Source organism: Paroedura picta, chromosome 8 (genome assembly GCF_049243985.1).
Source record: "Paroedura picta isolate Pp20150507F chromosome 8, Ppicta_v3.0, whole genome shotgun sequence".
Lineage (NCBI taxonomy): Eukaryota > Metazoa > Chordata > Lepidosauria > Squamata > Gekkonidae > Paroedura > Paroedura picta.
In genome coordinates, this window is record NC_135376.1 from 78,936,434 (window position 1) to 78,952,355 (window position 15,922).

General features: G+C 43.1%; 1 protein-coding gene across 5 annotated transcripts in view; it reads left to right on the forward strand.

Moving 5' to 3' along the window:
- The window catches only part of CDH23 (cadherin related 23), a 556,038-nt gene that overhangs the window by 288,502 nt on the left and 251,614 nt on the right, over positions 1-15,922 (forward strand). For 3 of the 5 annotated variants that reach the window (XM_077350522.1, XM_077350520.1, XM_077350528.1), the window contains exons 12-13: positions 6,864-7,013; positions 11,487-11,645. In XM_077350522.1, the coding sequence (XP_077206637.1) occupies positions 6,864-7,013; positions 11,487-11,645 (309 nt within the window). Of the gene's footprint in view, positions 1-6,863; positions 7,014-8,912; positions 9,001-11,486; positions 11,646-11,724; positions 11,839-15,922 lie in introns of those variants that run through there. The other 2 variants (XM_077350524.1, XM_077350525.1) reach the window with 2 other exon arrangements.

Sequence of the window (15,922 nt, forward strand, 5' to 3'; positions counted from 1 at the left end):
TGTTTTCCCAGCTGGAGGAGAATTAAACAGCCCAGCTCCTTCCCACGCATGCTGGGGACTTCTTTTGATGTTCAGCATTATCGCGTCTCCCCCAACCAAATCACTCCTCTTGAGGTCCAGGAAAAGCCACAGCTGCTTATGAAGATGAAAGGGACCTACTTTAGCAGTGAGGGATGGCCATGATTCCAGAGACCCAATCCACGGCAAGGGAAGGGAGTGTTTTTCAGAGGCTTTCCATCCTTGATTCTGTGGTAAACTGAGTGTCAGTGGTGATTTCCAACAATGATGTCCCTTAACACTTTGTACATTTCTGCAAATGTTTCCTTTGGGGAAGACTCGAGGAGAGTGCTCATTTGTGCACTTGTGAACATTCTACTACCCCCCCCCCCGTTACTCTGTAAGGCTGTGGCTCTTTGCCACTCTGGCAGCCTGCTAAAAGAGTTAACTGCTGGTCTCTTCTCTGCTGTGCTTGGGTGCCAACAACGGGGGGACTGTAGCTTAAGTAGCAGCTATTTAGTAAGATGAAGAGAAGAAGAACTGGGTTATTTTTGTATACCCTGCTTTTCACTATCTAAAGGAGCCCCAAAGCACTTTATAAACACTTTTCCCTACCTTTCCCCAGAAGACATCTTGTGAGGTAGGTTAGACTGAGAGAGCTCTGAGAGAATTGTGACTGGCCCAAGGTCACCCAGCTGGCTGCATGTGAAGGAGTGGGGAATCAAACCCAAATTTCCATATTAGAGGCTGCTGCTCTTAACCACTACACCAAACTGGCTCTAATGAGAACGAACAGGGTTTCACTTGGCTCTGTGGAGCCTCAGTCTGAGTGATTTGACTCATAAATTAATACCAGATTGCTGCTGAAGTTCCTGTACCATCTCACTTCTTGGTCAGTCATGCCTGTTTGTTCGCTCGGTGACTGCTTTGCTTTGCTTCTGGCACACCCTTTCCACACCAGCATCACTACTCCGGGCTGCTGCCAGTTCTTTGTGACATGAGTATTAATTTTTGCTCTGAGGTATGTGCAGATGAGTTGAATGCCACTAGTATGCAGTATTAGTAAGTAGTATAGGAGGACTGTAGCATATTTGATTTGACTCATATCAGTAAATAGCCAGTGAAACATAAGTGCATGAATGCAGGGGTTGTCAACCTGTGGTCCTCCAGATGTCCATGGACTACAGTTCCCATGAGCCCCTGCCAGCATTTGTTGGCAGGGGCTCATGGGAATTGTAGCCCATGGACATCTTTAGGACCACAGGTTGACAACCCCTGCATGAATGTATTGATAGTCTGGCTTATTCGGCATCAGCCACATTGTACTGGGATCCTGTAGAACTGAGGCAGGAACAAGCACAGGGGATTTCAAGCTAAGCTCCTCTATAAAGGCTTCCACAGTGAATTTGTGGCTGGAGTGATAAAGCATGAACCCAACCAAATGTTACAAAAAGAATACAATAAGCCCAGTATAAAAGTAGCCTGCAGGTTATTTGTGCATAATGCTTAGTTTCTCTAAGGCCTTTTGTTTATCTCCTCTTGAATTTGGCAATGGCTCTTTGATTCTTCCCTGGAAAACATCATCATCAGCCACTCATCAAACTAATTTGTTCCATTTCCTCTCCTGCCAGTCCAGACTCAAATGCAAGATGAATTGACACTGACTCCCTTTTTCACACGTTGTATAATTAAATGGCATGGAAATATATCTGCTAAAAATGAGAAACTGGGCAATTATTTTGTGAGTGTTGGAAATCTACCTGGATTTCCTTATGAACATTATAAGACATGGCAAGGTTATATTTTATTTACTTCATTTATAGCCTGCCTTTCTTCCTGGTGCGGACCCAAAGTGGCTTCTCATTTTATCTATTTAATCCTCATAAGCAGCCTTTAGTGTAAAAGTGTATGTCTTGTCCAAGGTCACCCAGCAAGTTTTTATGGCAAGGTAGGCATTCAAAGATGAGTCTTCCAGATAGAGATATCAGACCCCCACTCAGGCAAGTGTTACCCCCTCTTGGGAGGGGTGTTAGAAAGCGGGAGGAAAACCCTGAAAACCATCCCATTTCATGCCAATCTTCGCTCCCTCAGACTTTTCCCCTAAAATGCCCACCCATATTCACAGAGACCAGGAAGAACGTACTGAAGTCCCCTGCAAGTGGCATCAGTACACCAGGGTTGTTGGGGTGTATGCGACATTCTGGATTTTGGGCAAAACTTGATGGTTTGAGGCAAGTTTTTTACAATAGAGTTTTCTCAAAAGCCAGAGCATCACCTCCAACAGCTATGACATGCTAATGCCACTTACAGATGACATCAGCTTTCCAGATGCTCTTCTGGGTTCAGGTGTGGCAGTGCCTAGCAATCCTGCTCCCAGATCTTAGTCTGACACTCCAACCATTATGCTACATAGACCCGTGAAAGGGACCTACAGCCAAGTAGGGCTAGATCTAGAGGGACCATATTTACATTGTGTTTAAAAAAAAAACCCTGTTGAAAGATGTGAAGTTTCTATCATGGGCGTATATGAGCGAGTTAGCCCTCTATCAAATGTGTAGAAAACCATGTCTATTTCCGCATGGAGGTGGACAACACACACTGCCTACTGCTTGTAAAAGCACAATAGTAAACCATGTGTTTGGCTGCTTCTTGACAGGAGACCCCTCCCACTTTATCCCGCCATCTTGTCATGGCTTTTCCCTTCCTGATGAGGCGTCGAGCAGCCGGAAGCATGGACAACCAGCAGGTTTCCCCCACTCCTTAGGTTGTCAATCAACATAAGCCACAAATCCCCCCTCAGTGGTGTTTTTGGGGACTTAAACATCACCCCCCCCCAAGTCCCCAACTATTTTTAAAGGAAACTTCCATATTGCTGTGGGAACCCGCAACAACAATAAAACATTTTTCGTGATTTCTTTTTGGGATTCATAAACATGTATTGCGTGTTCACAATACAAAATAAAAATATAGAACATGGATGCCATGCTAATGGGGAGAGTTCTGCTTCATGACATACACACCCTCTTTCCCCGTTCATGACCTCCCACTAGAAAACAAAAACATGAATGTGTTTTAGATAGGGTTTCTGACTGCTCCCACTGTATAACCATGCACTTTGAAGAGAACATGACAGTACATTTTATTTCCACATTTTATTTACATATGCATGCTAGTTTGGGTTCCTGTTCCAATGCAGACTACACCATTAAAAAAAATTGCAATCCAGAAATGGAGAGAGGAGGGTGGGTTTGAGGGTGGGCAAAATGCTACCAAAGCTGTTGTACATTTCTTCTAGACAGTCTTGCCTCAGTTTTTTTTCTCATTGTACACTGCAACAAGAAAGGGGAAGCAGATTCAAGCACTTTCCCTCATCACGGGCAAAGTGGGTGAAAATTCGCACCAACTCCTGCACAGCCGCAGGTGGCAAGGAAGCAGCATTAAACCCGCGAACAATTAGAGGTTGGGCAGGGGCAAATTCCTTGTGCAGAAATGGTCCATGTTAGGTTTGCCAAACTTCACCCCCTCCCAAATATTTGATCCCTCTGGTAGCTTATTTCTGTATTACCCTTCTTTCTTGTCCTTCCCAGATCTTCAGAAGACTTTTGTGAAATTGCTGTAACACAACCAGTTCCTATCTTGCATGTTTTGCCATGACGACAGTAAAAAAAGATCCTTGTTGCACCAATCACGTTGTTCTCCACGGCATCTGAAGAACAATGATTCCTGGTTATCCACCAGTCAATTTCCCCCCCAGTACTTTTTGGCCTTGCTGAAATTGCCACATTGTTGGTATAGAAACATGGTCATCTTAATCAGTGAGGTGCCACCCTACCCTCACTTACTTTATGAATCTCAATATTATTTCAACTGCCTTCTGCTGTCTTCTACGATATTTATCACTGGATTTGGTTGGGAGGAGGAGGAGGGAGGCAGAAATGGAAAGGGGGATTCTCTAGCCATGTCACCTGCTTCTCAGCTGTCACGCTCAGCCAGCTTTTGCTATTAGTGCCCCTTCGTGCATTTAATTGGTCCCTCCTTCCAACAAGACTGACTCCATTTGAAGGAAAATTGGAAATTCAGCTCCAGCAGTTTTTTCAGCTTTATTGTAATGTGCTCTGCTAGGCTGGAATCTGGGAAAGAAGGACAATGTTTGGCTTGGGGTTCCTGAAGTGTCAGTATTTGGGGACAGAATCCTTTTGTCTACCCCCCTCTTTCTTGTCTGAGATCTTTCATTGCACATCTTAATATCTGGGGAGAGGGGATCCAGTAAGATACTAGAAGTAGTTTTGGACGAAGTGATTTAACATGTTTCCTATTTTATATTTGGAATCAATATTTCAAGATGACTGGATTTTCTACTAATTTATTTTTAAGTCCATGAACAGTATAGCCAATGCCTTTACCTTACTTTAAAAAAGGTAGTGACAAGGGCTCAAGTCTGGCTAGAAGTCCTGTTTCTTTCCCTCTATGTGCATGAGATGGGCTATGTTTACCATATGATGACAAGAAAAAAATGGTACATGCCGAGATGAATTAAAAAAAAAAATTACTCTCCCATATTTTGGAGTTCATCATTGGTCCAGATTAGAGATTCTGTAGGTGATCATGGGGTATAGACCCAGGGTACATTTGGTGCATGTTCCCTTAATCTCATTCTAGTGGTTATGTGGACTAAGACACCTGTGATTTAGAGCAGTGGTCCCCAACGCCCGGTCCGGTGACCAGTACCAGTTCGTAGATCTGTCGGTACCGGGCCGCAGCTCATCCTCGTCCCCCTCCCTGGCTGCTGCCTTGGGGGCTGCCCTGCCACTCTGCCACCGGCTCAACTTTGGTGCTCTCCAGCAGCTGCCATGGCTGGGGCTCCCCCTCGGCATGGCAATGCACAGCTGCTGCTGGCAGCGCCCCCCAGTGGATGGCGGGAAGTCAGGGGCACCGGTGGGAAAGCAAGTGAAACAGGGGCTCAGGATGCAGCAACATCCCTCAGCAAAAGATTCCCCCCCCCAGGCCACTGTAAAATTGTCAAGTGTTGACCGGTCCCCAGTGATAAAAAGGTTGGTGACCAGTGATTTAGAGCGGTAGTCTCCAACCACCGGGCCGTGGCCCAGTGCCGGGCCGCGAAGGCCCTGGCACCGGGCTGCAGCTCCCTGCCTCCGCAGGGCTGCGCCGGGCCACTCATGCATGTTTGCGCCATGCACGGCTGCAAACACGCATGCGCGGCCGTTCGCCCTCCCTGCCGCCGCCGGTCTGCAGCTTGAAAAAGGTTGCGGACCACTGATTTAGAGGATTCCGCTGTTTCTTAAAGTACGATTGCACTAGTGCCCAGAACACAGTGGTCCTGTTCAGGCATCCCTCCTGTTTGATGACAGTAAAAATCATGCCCCTCACTTGCTTGGAAGTAATTTCCAATCGAATCCTTGGACTTTTCAAATAAATACATTGGCACTTGAGTTCCTGATTGAGTTGCAGTTGTATATCATAGAACCATAGCTCAGTAATGGCTTTGATCAGGTGTTTGATCATCCTTCTAATGAAAGAAGCATTTGGAATATCTGTTGGCTATCACTTGGACAGCTTGGCCCATATGATGTACTGGTATAATTTAGAGAATTGACATTAGCACTGCAGCTCTAATTGTATCCCATTCCTGGTCCCCTCATAAGGAAAGATTTACTGGACATGCACCATGAAGAGTTTCCCCCAGATACCCCACTAAAGGTGCTGCAAAATGTTATGCTTATGATGAGAACCATACTAAAGACCAATCATAACATGTAGATTCAATAAAAAATCAGAGTCCAGTAGCACCTTTAAGACCAACAAAGATTTATTCAAGGTGTGAGCTTTTGAATGCTTGCACTCAAAAGCTCACGCCTTAAATAAATCTTTGTTAGTATTAATGGTGCTACTGGACTCTGATTTTATTGTGCTACTTCAGACCAACATGGCTACTTATTTGAATGTAGATTCAAGGTATTGTACAATATTACTTTCATTTTCAAAGGGGGCAAGTGCATGTGTTTATAGTATTAGAAATATGGATCACTTATTTTGAGGACACGGAAATGGCAGGAGATTGAATTTGACTACATATTCCTTATTTGTGCATTGAGTGTATGTGTATCAGTGAGAATTAGGCAGAATGTTTGATATGTTTGGGGGAGGGAAGGAAATGCATCATACTCTGACTGTTTTCCTGTATCTGCATAAGCTTATACAATGAAATAATTTTAATTTCCCAGGCTTAGAACATAACCTGACGTGCTGAATCATTGTGTTAAAAGTCAAGGTTCCATCACAGGTTCCAAAGGCATTTAGCTGAGGAAAGCAGTTGGTGAGCTCACAGGGGATTGAAACAACTATAGAAGTCCTTGGGGAAGATGTAAATAGTTGTAGGTCATAAGCCTCATGCCTTCTTGTGGAGGATGTGATAGACCTAAACCTATCTGTGCCACAATGAAATGGGGCTACCCACAGAAATGGCAGAGGTGTTTGATGGAAAACATTATATATCAGTATTGTAAGGTTGTAGAATTTTAAACCATTACTCATTGACTTGACTAGAATTGAGCATGTTCTCTATAAGTGCAGAAATAGTGCAGCATGCAAAGTGCCTGGTGCAGAACATTTCTCCTTGGTTTGATGGCTGTTTTCAGCTGCAGTCTTAGTACCGTCCATTCTACAATATCAAGATTCTGCTCCCTTAATTTGCTACATATCCAGACCAGATCTGAGTTGTGCTCACTTTTCTTCTGCTTCAGTCAGCTAAGATTCATCGATGCATTTGTCACAGATTGCCCTCTTTTGTGCATGAGCAATATATTCATGATCGTTCTGTTTTAATGTTTCCATCTTTCTTGTTTCTTCAGGGGCTCAACAGCATTTTTGAAGTTTACCTTGTGGGAAATAACTCCAACCATTTCATCATCTCCCCTACTTCAATTCAAGGAAAGGCAGACATCAGGATTAGAGTTGCAGTGCCGTTGGATTTTGAGACAATCTCCCGCTATGAATTTTCTGTAAGAATCATTATGAGGAATGTATGGACAACAAGGGGAGGGAAAGACAGGGTTTGGGAAGGTTGAATATTGTCTGCCAACACTATAGAGAACCATCAAGTGCTATAAAATGGGTTTCAGTTTGACTGTGTGATTCCCACTAGGTTCTTGGTTCAAGGACTCCAGCCAAGGACTGTTCAGTTAGCCAGGCACCATACCTCAGAAAGAGGAGGTAAAGAAATAATGTTCATATAGAAGTGTATAGAAGCAAATGGTCCTTTAGACACTCCATGCTCAAACAGTTTAGGAACTTATGAATTAAAAAAACACTTTAATTCATTCCTAAAAACAGATTCATAATTACTGGTGAGATATATTCCTTCCTGTGTATTCTGCTTAGCAGCCTCACAACAGTGTTTTGAACTTTGTGAATTTTTTAGGCAGCCTCATGTACAGCACATTGAAATCCACTAACTTAGAAGTCACTATGCGTAATTCCAGCTAGACCAAACTTTTTCCAGAAAGGCTGCAGTTGGTGCACCACATGAAGTTGGTAAGAGGACATAGATAACACTTGGACATCGATCTGCAGAGCTAAACTTTCTCAATCTTGTTTTGACTTTTTCAGTTTACTAACCCTTGCACCAACTCCAGATACGTGGTCAGAATGACATCAACCTCAAAGAAGGTGATGCAAAACAGTGGAGCCCAACACTGGCAGTGTCTTGATGACACTTTATTCCAAATTTGCAAATGATCTCTCATAGTTTTGTGTGCATGGTAAATTTTGTGTCAGAAACTATCACATGCACTATCCTCAGCATGCCCCCAAATGTAAGCCAATATTATTATTCCTATATTTGGGGGTGGCTAGTTGAGAGGATAATAGCTAGCCAACACAAGCCAAAGTCTGCCCCAGCTGAAGGTACCTATTCAAAGTTAAAATTGTGCATGAAATTTTCTGTCTACAAATGCAGCTATATGTGCCCTCATCTTACTGGATTAGTTTAGAAGACTTCCATCTGTTCCTCCCTTTGTCAGCAAATAAGCATTCTACCCATTTCTAAGTGGTTTTCTTTTGTTCCTTTACGGAATCTCCTTCCCCATCTGTTTAAGATGTAGCTGTCATGTTTGATTCTTCTCCAGGTGTGCCACCTCATAGGAAGTATTTAAAATGCAGCATACATACCTTCACAGATTTTATGGTCCCTGTGCCATTGGCCAAGCAGTGATGGGATTAGGTCATGTGACAGCTGTGATGGAACAGGCAGATGTTTAATGGGGCACAGCTGTATAGAGCTTCTGCATACATTGAACCTTTCACCAAAAAAACAAACAAAAAACACCAGGATAGTTGCCATCTGACATGGGTATAACATCTACACTTTTATGTTCACCATGGGAATGCTTTGCAAGAGCATTCCTATTAAAAACAGGAATCCATCTCCATTTTCAACCAGGGGTGGGCTACAGATAGACTTTTATAGATTCTTGCTTTACTGTAGCAAGCACTCTCTAGCCTCTGTTGTTAGGTAGAAGTTAAAATAATATAGCTGAAAGTAACAAATCACATTTTATTTTTATGTTAACTAATATATTTTTGTATTGATGTTTGTTGTACAAGCCTTCTGGCTGTAACAATAAACTACCCTTCAGCAATGCAATCCTCTTTTTTGTACAGGAGAAACATTGGGCAAAATTTCAGATGTGTGCAAAGTCCTAATTCAATAAGAGAATAACAGGTTCTGTAAAGTATTCAATGACTGGAGTTCATAGGTAGCCATAGAAAATGGGATGCATCAACTTGCAAGTAAAAGGAAGCATTACTCAGATCCATGATATTTTTCTCTCCTCTGGTGCTTCTGCATCTTTTTTTCTGCCTCTGTTCTTTCTCCTCCTCCTCTTTCTGCCATGTGGTAGAGAGGCACTGTGACTGAGGGATGTAGCACAGCAGTCCTTATTGGGTCAAACTGTGAAGAAGAGGACTCCACCCTATGAAAACTTGTGCTTTAATAAACCTGGTAGTTTTTAAATTCCCACAAGAGTGTTGTTCCTGTGGGATCAGCAATGGAGAAGGGAAGGCTCACAAAAGCCCAGTACGCTGCCCGGCAGCAGAGGTGCTGAAGGAGAAGCAGGGGGCATGGGGCTCCCACTGCATGATGGCGGGGAGCGGCACGCCACTCTCCCACCAAGGTGGGGTGGGGGGAAAGCCCCAGCCAGCCCTGTGGCTATGCAGAGCTGACAGAGGCGTGTGGTGTCCCTGCTGGTCAGGGGAGGAGCCAGGCCCAAAAGCCTGGCTGTTCCAATTACCCACAGTGCTGGCCTGACCTAGCCCTCGATGGCGCCTTTGGCATCTCAGGGAACACGGAAAACTCTCTTATCACGGGCCATCCGAGGGCCTGAGTCGAGCCAAAGCTGGCCGGCGCCCAGGATGGCAGCGACATTGGGCATCATCAGGGATTACCCCCACATCCCTGTCAACACCAGCCTGGGCATTCCACCCCATGCATAATCAGTCTGTGATATGCAAGGAGTAGGAAGTGAGGACACACAATTCTGTGCTCTATATGTTTAGAAAGCATGCATCAGCTTAGCACTTTTGGGAAACTACATTAAAATCTGGTACTGATTGCAAAGCTTTACCATTTGTTTCATAAGGTCGCCATTACTGAATAACAGGAACACAGAATGGCATATCAGGATGTGGGAGCAAAACATTTGTTCAGCAAGAGTAGGGGATCAAAGGAGCTGATATGCGTGGCTTTCGTAGCACTTGCTGTTTACCTCAGTGTTGTCTGCTCTCCCTGCATTTAAATTTAGCCAAAAAAAAAGAAGAATATGAAAAGAGATCTGCTGTGAGCCTTATCTTCCAAAATTTAGGGCCCCAGCTGCAGAAGCTTAAATAGAACATCCCTCCTCCCTCTTTATGCTTTGGAGCTATAAAAGTTTTATGTTCCATAAAACTTTGGTTTAAATGCACCTATCAAGCAGTGGAGCTCTTTCCAGCTGCCTGCTTGAGCTTGATCCCAGTGTCTGTGTGAGCTGTAAATTTGCAGGAAGTCAAAGCAGCTCTGTAAACATCATGCCAGCAGCCTCTGTTGCTATTAGTCTTGACACTGGGGTCTTTCTGTACCAGCAAGGAAGCATAAATAAAGCCCTGTCTTCCTAGAGCAATATAAGGCATAAAATAGAAATGTAAATCCTTGGGTTGGTGTTAGTGGTTTACAGGATAAAACAGTGACAAACCCTTGTGTCATGTTCCCTGGTGCATTAATGCTCTTTGTGAGTCACAATCACGATATTGAACATCACTATACTCCTGATGGATACCCTGAGATGAAACATAATGACTTATTTGGGATTTAGGGAAATAATATTCCAAGGGCAGCTAATTTTTTAATAATTGAGGCATATTAATAAATGTGCCATTTGCCTGTGTGAGATACACTTGTTTGAAAATTGCAGGCTTCAGATTACGTAGGACTGTAGTTTAAATCCTTCCTCCATGGATAGAACTCTAGCTTCTTCTATGGAACAAAGTTGGAGTCCAATGACATCTTTATGACCAACACAATTTCATTCTAGATATAAATTTCAGACATAGACGGGTTCATGCACACAAAAGTTTATATCCAGAATTAAACTTTGTTCACCTTAAAGGTGCCAGTGGACTCAAATTTTATTCTGTTGCTTCAGACCAACACAGCTATTCACCTGAATTCATCTACTATGGCTTGAACAAAATGTGCCCACTTGTCCCAGTAAGGACTGAAAACAATTGAGTGCATCGAAATTCCTGAGAAAATTGTCATGGTGACCTTCTGGATATCTTCTGGTTTCCACTGGTTAGATTTCCAGATGATGTGGCATGAGCATGATTCATATTACTCTTGTAGTTGGAAGACTGGCATTTAATTTTTTAGATACCCAGATTAAAGAAATAGAATATTGCTTAAAATCTAGGAACTGTGATCTAGAAGAAGAAGAGTTGGTTCTTATATGCCACTTTTTGCTACCCAAAGGAGTCTCAAAGCGGATTACATTTGCCTTCCCATTCCTCTCCCCACAACAGACACCCTGTGGGGTGGGTGAGGCTGAGAGAGCCCTGATATCACTGCTCAGTCAGAACAGTTTTATCAGTGCCATGGCGAGCCCAAGGTCACCCAGCTGGTTGCATGTGGGGGAGCAGGGAATCAAACCCGGCTCACTGGATTAGAAGTCCGCACTCCTAACCACTACACCAAGCTGCCACTCTAGGAAAGAGCATAGTGGTTTAGTAAAAGAAAACTGCTTTTGGCTGAGGAAACCTTCACCATCATATTTTTTGTAGTGTATCAGTTCAAGCCTGAGTGCACGGCCTGCCAGCCAAAAGCTTATTACTGTTGCAACAGACCATCAAAGGGAATCAAGGGGCATTGATAGCTTTTCTCTTGTTAAAAAAATGGTGCACAAATGAAGTTTCATGCTCATCATTTTCCTCTTGTCTCTACTCAGCTGTTTGCAAATGAGAGCGTGCCAGATCATGTTGGCTTTGCACGGGTGAAGATTAACCTCATCAATGAGAATGACAATCGTCCCATTTTCAGCCAAGTTCTGTACAATATCAGCCTGTTTGAAAATGTCACCATGGGAACCACTGTGCTAAAGGTTCTGGTAAGTAGAAGTCCCACATATGTTCATCCACTTTAAAAAATGAGATGTTCAACATACTGTATGTCCATTTCTTCCCCAGAATAAATGATACAATGTTGAGGCATTCCAGAAAGGAATGCTAGAAAAATCTGTAGACTTCAATCAAAAAGTTAAATAAATACCTGGTGCTGAGCTTGAGGCATCTTCCGTGAGATAATGCATGTCTGGTTTGTTTTCTCCCAGAATCTAGATGTATGTAATTTTTAAGAGAAGTTTTATTGAGAAGTTTAAGCCAATTAATTGGGATTCTAATTAGTTGAATATAAGATCCCATTTTGGATAAGATCTGACCATATGGGAGAGGGGGCATGCAGGTCACTTGTATATTTTTGTCCTTCCCTATTTTCCTGAAACATCTGGAATGCTGGTTGCTATCTGAGCTTATTGATGTGTTGATAGCACAGAATGCGTTGATAGCCAAATGCTCAGCTGTCACAGCAACAATGAGACATAACAGTAGCTATAAGTTGTTTACAGCAGTAGCGAATGAGCTTGAGACCTCTCAACAGATTGGTGTGAATCATGGCATGAGATGAGATGTTCTTTTAAGCACAGTAATGCTTGGGAGGTGAAGAAGGATCAAGAACAACTACTGGGAAGAAGGTAAAAGTAGGGTGGTATGGGGCTCTTGCTGGGCATGGACATGGCTGGAGTCAGGAAAATGAATCCTATAGAAAGCTTCATGTGACCATTCAGCTGCTGTGTGCTGGACTTCTGACCTTTGAACCCTTTATTATAAATAAACTGTGGTGGCCAAATGGGTCCAAACACTCTTACCTGAGTAGGAATCATTCATTCAGCTATGACAAAAAGAGTTGCAGACCTGTAATATTACAAGTGAAGCTTGGTGGATCGACCCTCTTCCGTGTGTCTCTACAATACATTATGAGATGATGATATCTGTTGGCTTTAGCATGAACTGGTGAAACTGATACAGAAAGAGAGAAGCAAGAGGCCATTAAAGTCCGCATTTCTACAGGAGAGAAACAGATTTACTAAGAAGGATAAATTTAGAACAGGGCAATTACTATGTAGCTTCCCCTATGTGAAACAATATGTTGGAATAGATGGACCAGTGATCTGACACAACATGCTGTATGTCTGTTCTTTGGTACCAAAAGGACTTTTTTAAAAAGAAGAAGATGCCCTTTTCCATAAGTTTAGTTGGCTTTTCTATAAGTTTAGTCAGCAGAGTGACCTTGGGCCAATCACAGTTTTGTCAAAAATCTTTGCCCCACTTACTTCACAGGGTGAATGCTGTGGGAAGAGGAAGAGAAGGTGAATGTAAGCTGCTTTGAGACTCCTTAGGTTAGAGGAAAGCAGGTTATATATGTACTCATTCTTGCTATTGCATGGTTTTAGTTTGTACTTTATGTGGCTGACAAGTTTGTATGTTCTTCACAACCTATCTTCTAGCAAACACAATAGTGATTGGGGTTGTATGTAAACACACTGCGGCATATAGTGAATGTGCATTACAGAGTTGTCATTGTCTCCATCTGCCTATCACACATATCCTGCTTGTTTAAAATATTTAAAGGAGCTAATCAGGACACATACAAACAACAAGTGGCCACCAAGTCTGCCTCAAAACATGCAAATTGGCCAACAGGTTAGTGTCTTCCCCAGGGACTTGCTCTTGCCAGCCTACGGAGGCCTATCTTCCATCAGCCTGACCAGGAATATAGAACTCAGACAAAATGTTTTAAAGTGCGTGTGTATGTAAGTGTGTTTATTCTACAAACAGATGGTGTGAAACCATACTGAGCCCCTGAGCTGTTCCCATCTGACAGTTATTAATATTTCAAACAGATGTTTAGCTAGTCAGGCTGTCAGACACTAAACAATGAGATTGTTACAGCGTCTCCCCCCCCCTCCCTGCACTTCCAGCTATGCCAGCATTTTGGAGCAAATGCAAAATGCCAGGAGTTGAATCTTCTATGATAAATCAGAATGTATGCAATTAGCTTTGAAATCCAGATTGCCCTTCCAGCTGATCCCAAACTTTTTAACAGGCTCAAGAAAAGTACTTGTTCTTTTTCTTTTCATGCTACACTCTGCACGTGTCAAAAGTGCTGCTGATTTAAGGGATTGTTCCTTAAATGTCACACACAGAATAAAATTACTGTTGGTAGGAGGATCTTGTTTTTTATTTCTTTGACTGCATAAGGAAATAATTAAATGTTTTACTGACTGTCTGACCTAAAATATTCTTAAATTGCCTGAGTCCTACAGACGTTTCATATGGTGGCCTCCATTAATTCTCCCTGCCCGCTAGAGACTGCTAGACCATTTCCACATGGAGGAGTAAAATGCGAGTGGCTTCCTGCTTACAAACGTGGGATGGTAAACCTTGCATTTGCAGCCCTCCTCATGGGGAGACCCCTCTCGCATTTTCCCTCTGCCCCATCGTGGCTTTTTTGCCTCCTGATGAGGCTGCAAGAGAAAGTAACACAAACTTCTCTCTCCATTCCTTGGCTTGTCAATCACAGCAAGCCACCAATCACAACACAGCAGTTCTCCTGTGGACTGAAACTTTCTCAACCCCCACCCAGCCCCCAAAATATATATTTTTTTAAAAAGGCACTTCATCATTGCTATGTTGTAATGGCACAACACAGATGTTTTCTAAAAAAAACACAAGGTGCTCAGATCCCTGTATGATCGGGAGAAGGCAGCCCCATCACCCATCTACCCCCCTCTTTCCCAACTCATTCCCCACCTGCCGGAAAACAGAAAAGGGGTTGTGTTTTCCCTGCCTGATCCCAAAAAGGCCATGGATACTTTAAAGAAACTGTTTATTTCACCTTTAACAATGTAGGTTTGCAGTTGCGGTGCAACAGGGATTGTGGCATTTTTAAAAAATTACTCAGAGCAGGAAATGGAGAAGGGAGGGTGGGTGCGAGGGTGGGACAAAGCTGTCCAGGCTATCGTGCATTTCCCATTCCACATGGGCTTATCCCCGGTTCCTCACTGGTTGTTGACTGGTGATTCGCAATATTTAGGGTGGTAAATCCAGGGCATTTCCACACACGAAAAATGTAGCAGTACAGCCTCTGAATGAAGATGACATATTCCGGCCCCGTCACATAACATCACCTATATCCAGAGGCTGCCCAGCAGCTGGCTTGCAATTTCACTCACGATTTTGGGAATCAAGAAAAGTGGATTCACCCTAAAACGTGTGAGCCACCAGCGAACAACCAACAGGCAACCAGCTGAAAGAACGTATGGAGGGTGAATCTGCCTCTCAAGACCACCATCGGCAAGGTGAATCAACCAGAGATGATATTTTCAGTGGTAGTATCTTGTCTGTAGAATGTGTTCAGGGCTGCCAGCTTCCTTCCAGGAATTGGGGAATACCCATATCGGCTCTCATTTTACCTCCCCATACAAAGGAAAACAAAAAGATTGCTGTCAGGCTGACACTGATGTCATCATGCCTCTCTAGGAATCACTGGTAACTATAACTTTATGGTTTTATGATAGAGTTTCCAGTGATTTCTAGAGGGATGTGATGTCAGTTCCAGGTTTTGTGTGGAAGTGATGTCATGCCAATACTGACCATGCCTAAACTCTCCTAGACTCTAGTCAGGCAATCCTAAACTCTCCCTCTTGAGGCTTACTGGGTACCTGCCACACTGTCTTGTAGGTATCAGGCCAAACATTTATATTTATCCAGGCTTTTAACTATGAAAAGTTTGTTTTTATATTCTGTTTTATTCTATTCTAAGGAGTCTCAAAGCAGCTTACAATTGCCTTCCCTTCCTCTCTCTACAACAGGCACCTTATGTGGTATGTGGCTGAGAGAGTTCTGAAAGAACTGTGACTGGCCCAAGGTCACCCACCAGGTTTCATGTGGAGGAGTGGACAGTCAACCCTAGTTCTCCAGATTATAATCTATGCTATTAACCATGACAGTACATTGGCTCTAAGGGTTTTTATCTTTTTAGCTGTTTAAGGTCTGTTTTTAATGGGTATTTTTTAGGATCATCAGCAGTTGTTCTGTGCTGTTTCTAACTATGGTGTTTTTATGGCATTATTTTACATTACATGTAAACCTCTTCAGTCCAGAGTCTGGAAATGCATCACATAATGACCTAAATTAATGAATTTAAGTGATCTTTGGTGGTTACCTCTTTACCTCTCTATCCTTGTAGTGTGATATTATCTCTACGATAAAAATGTTAGGAAACTTAAGGGTCCCGAGACTACTAACTTCTTCAGTAACTGCCATT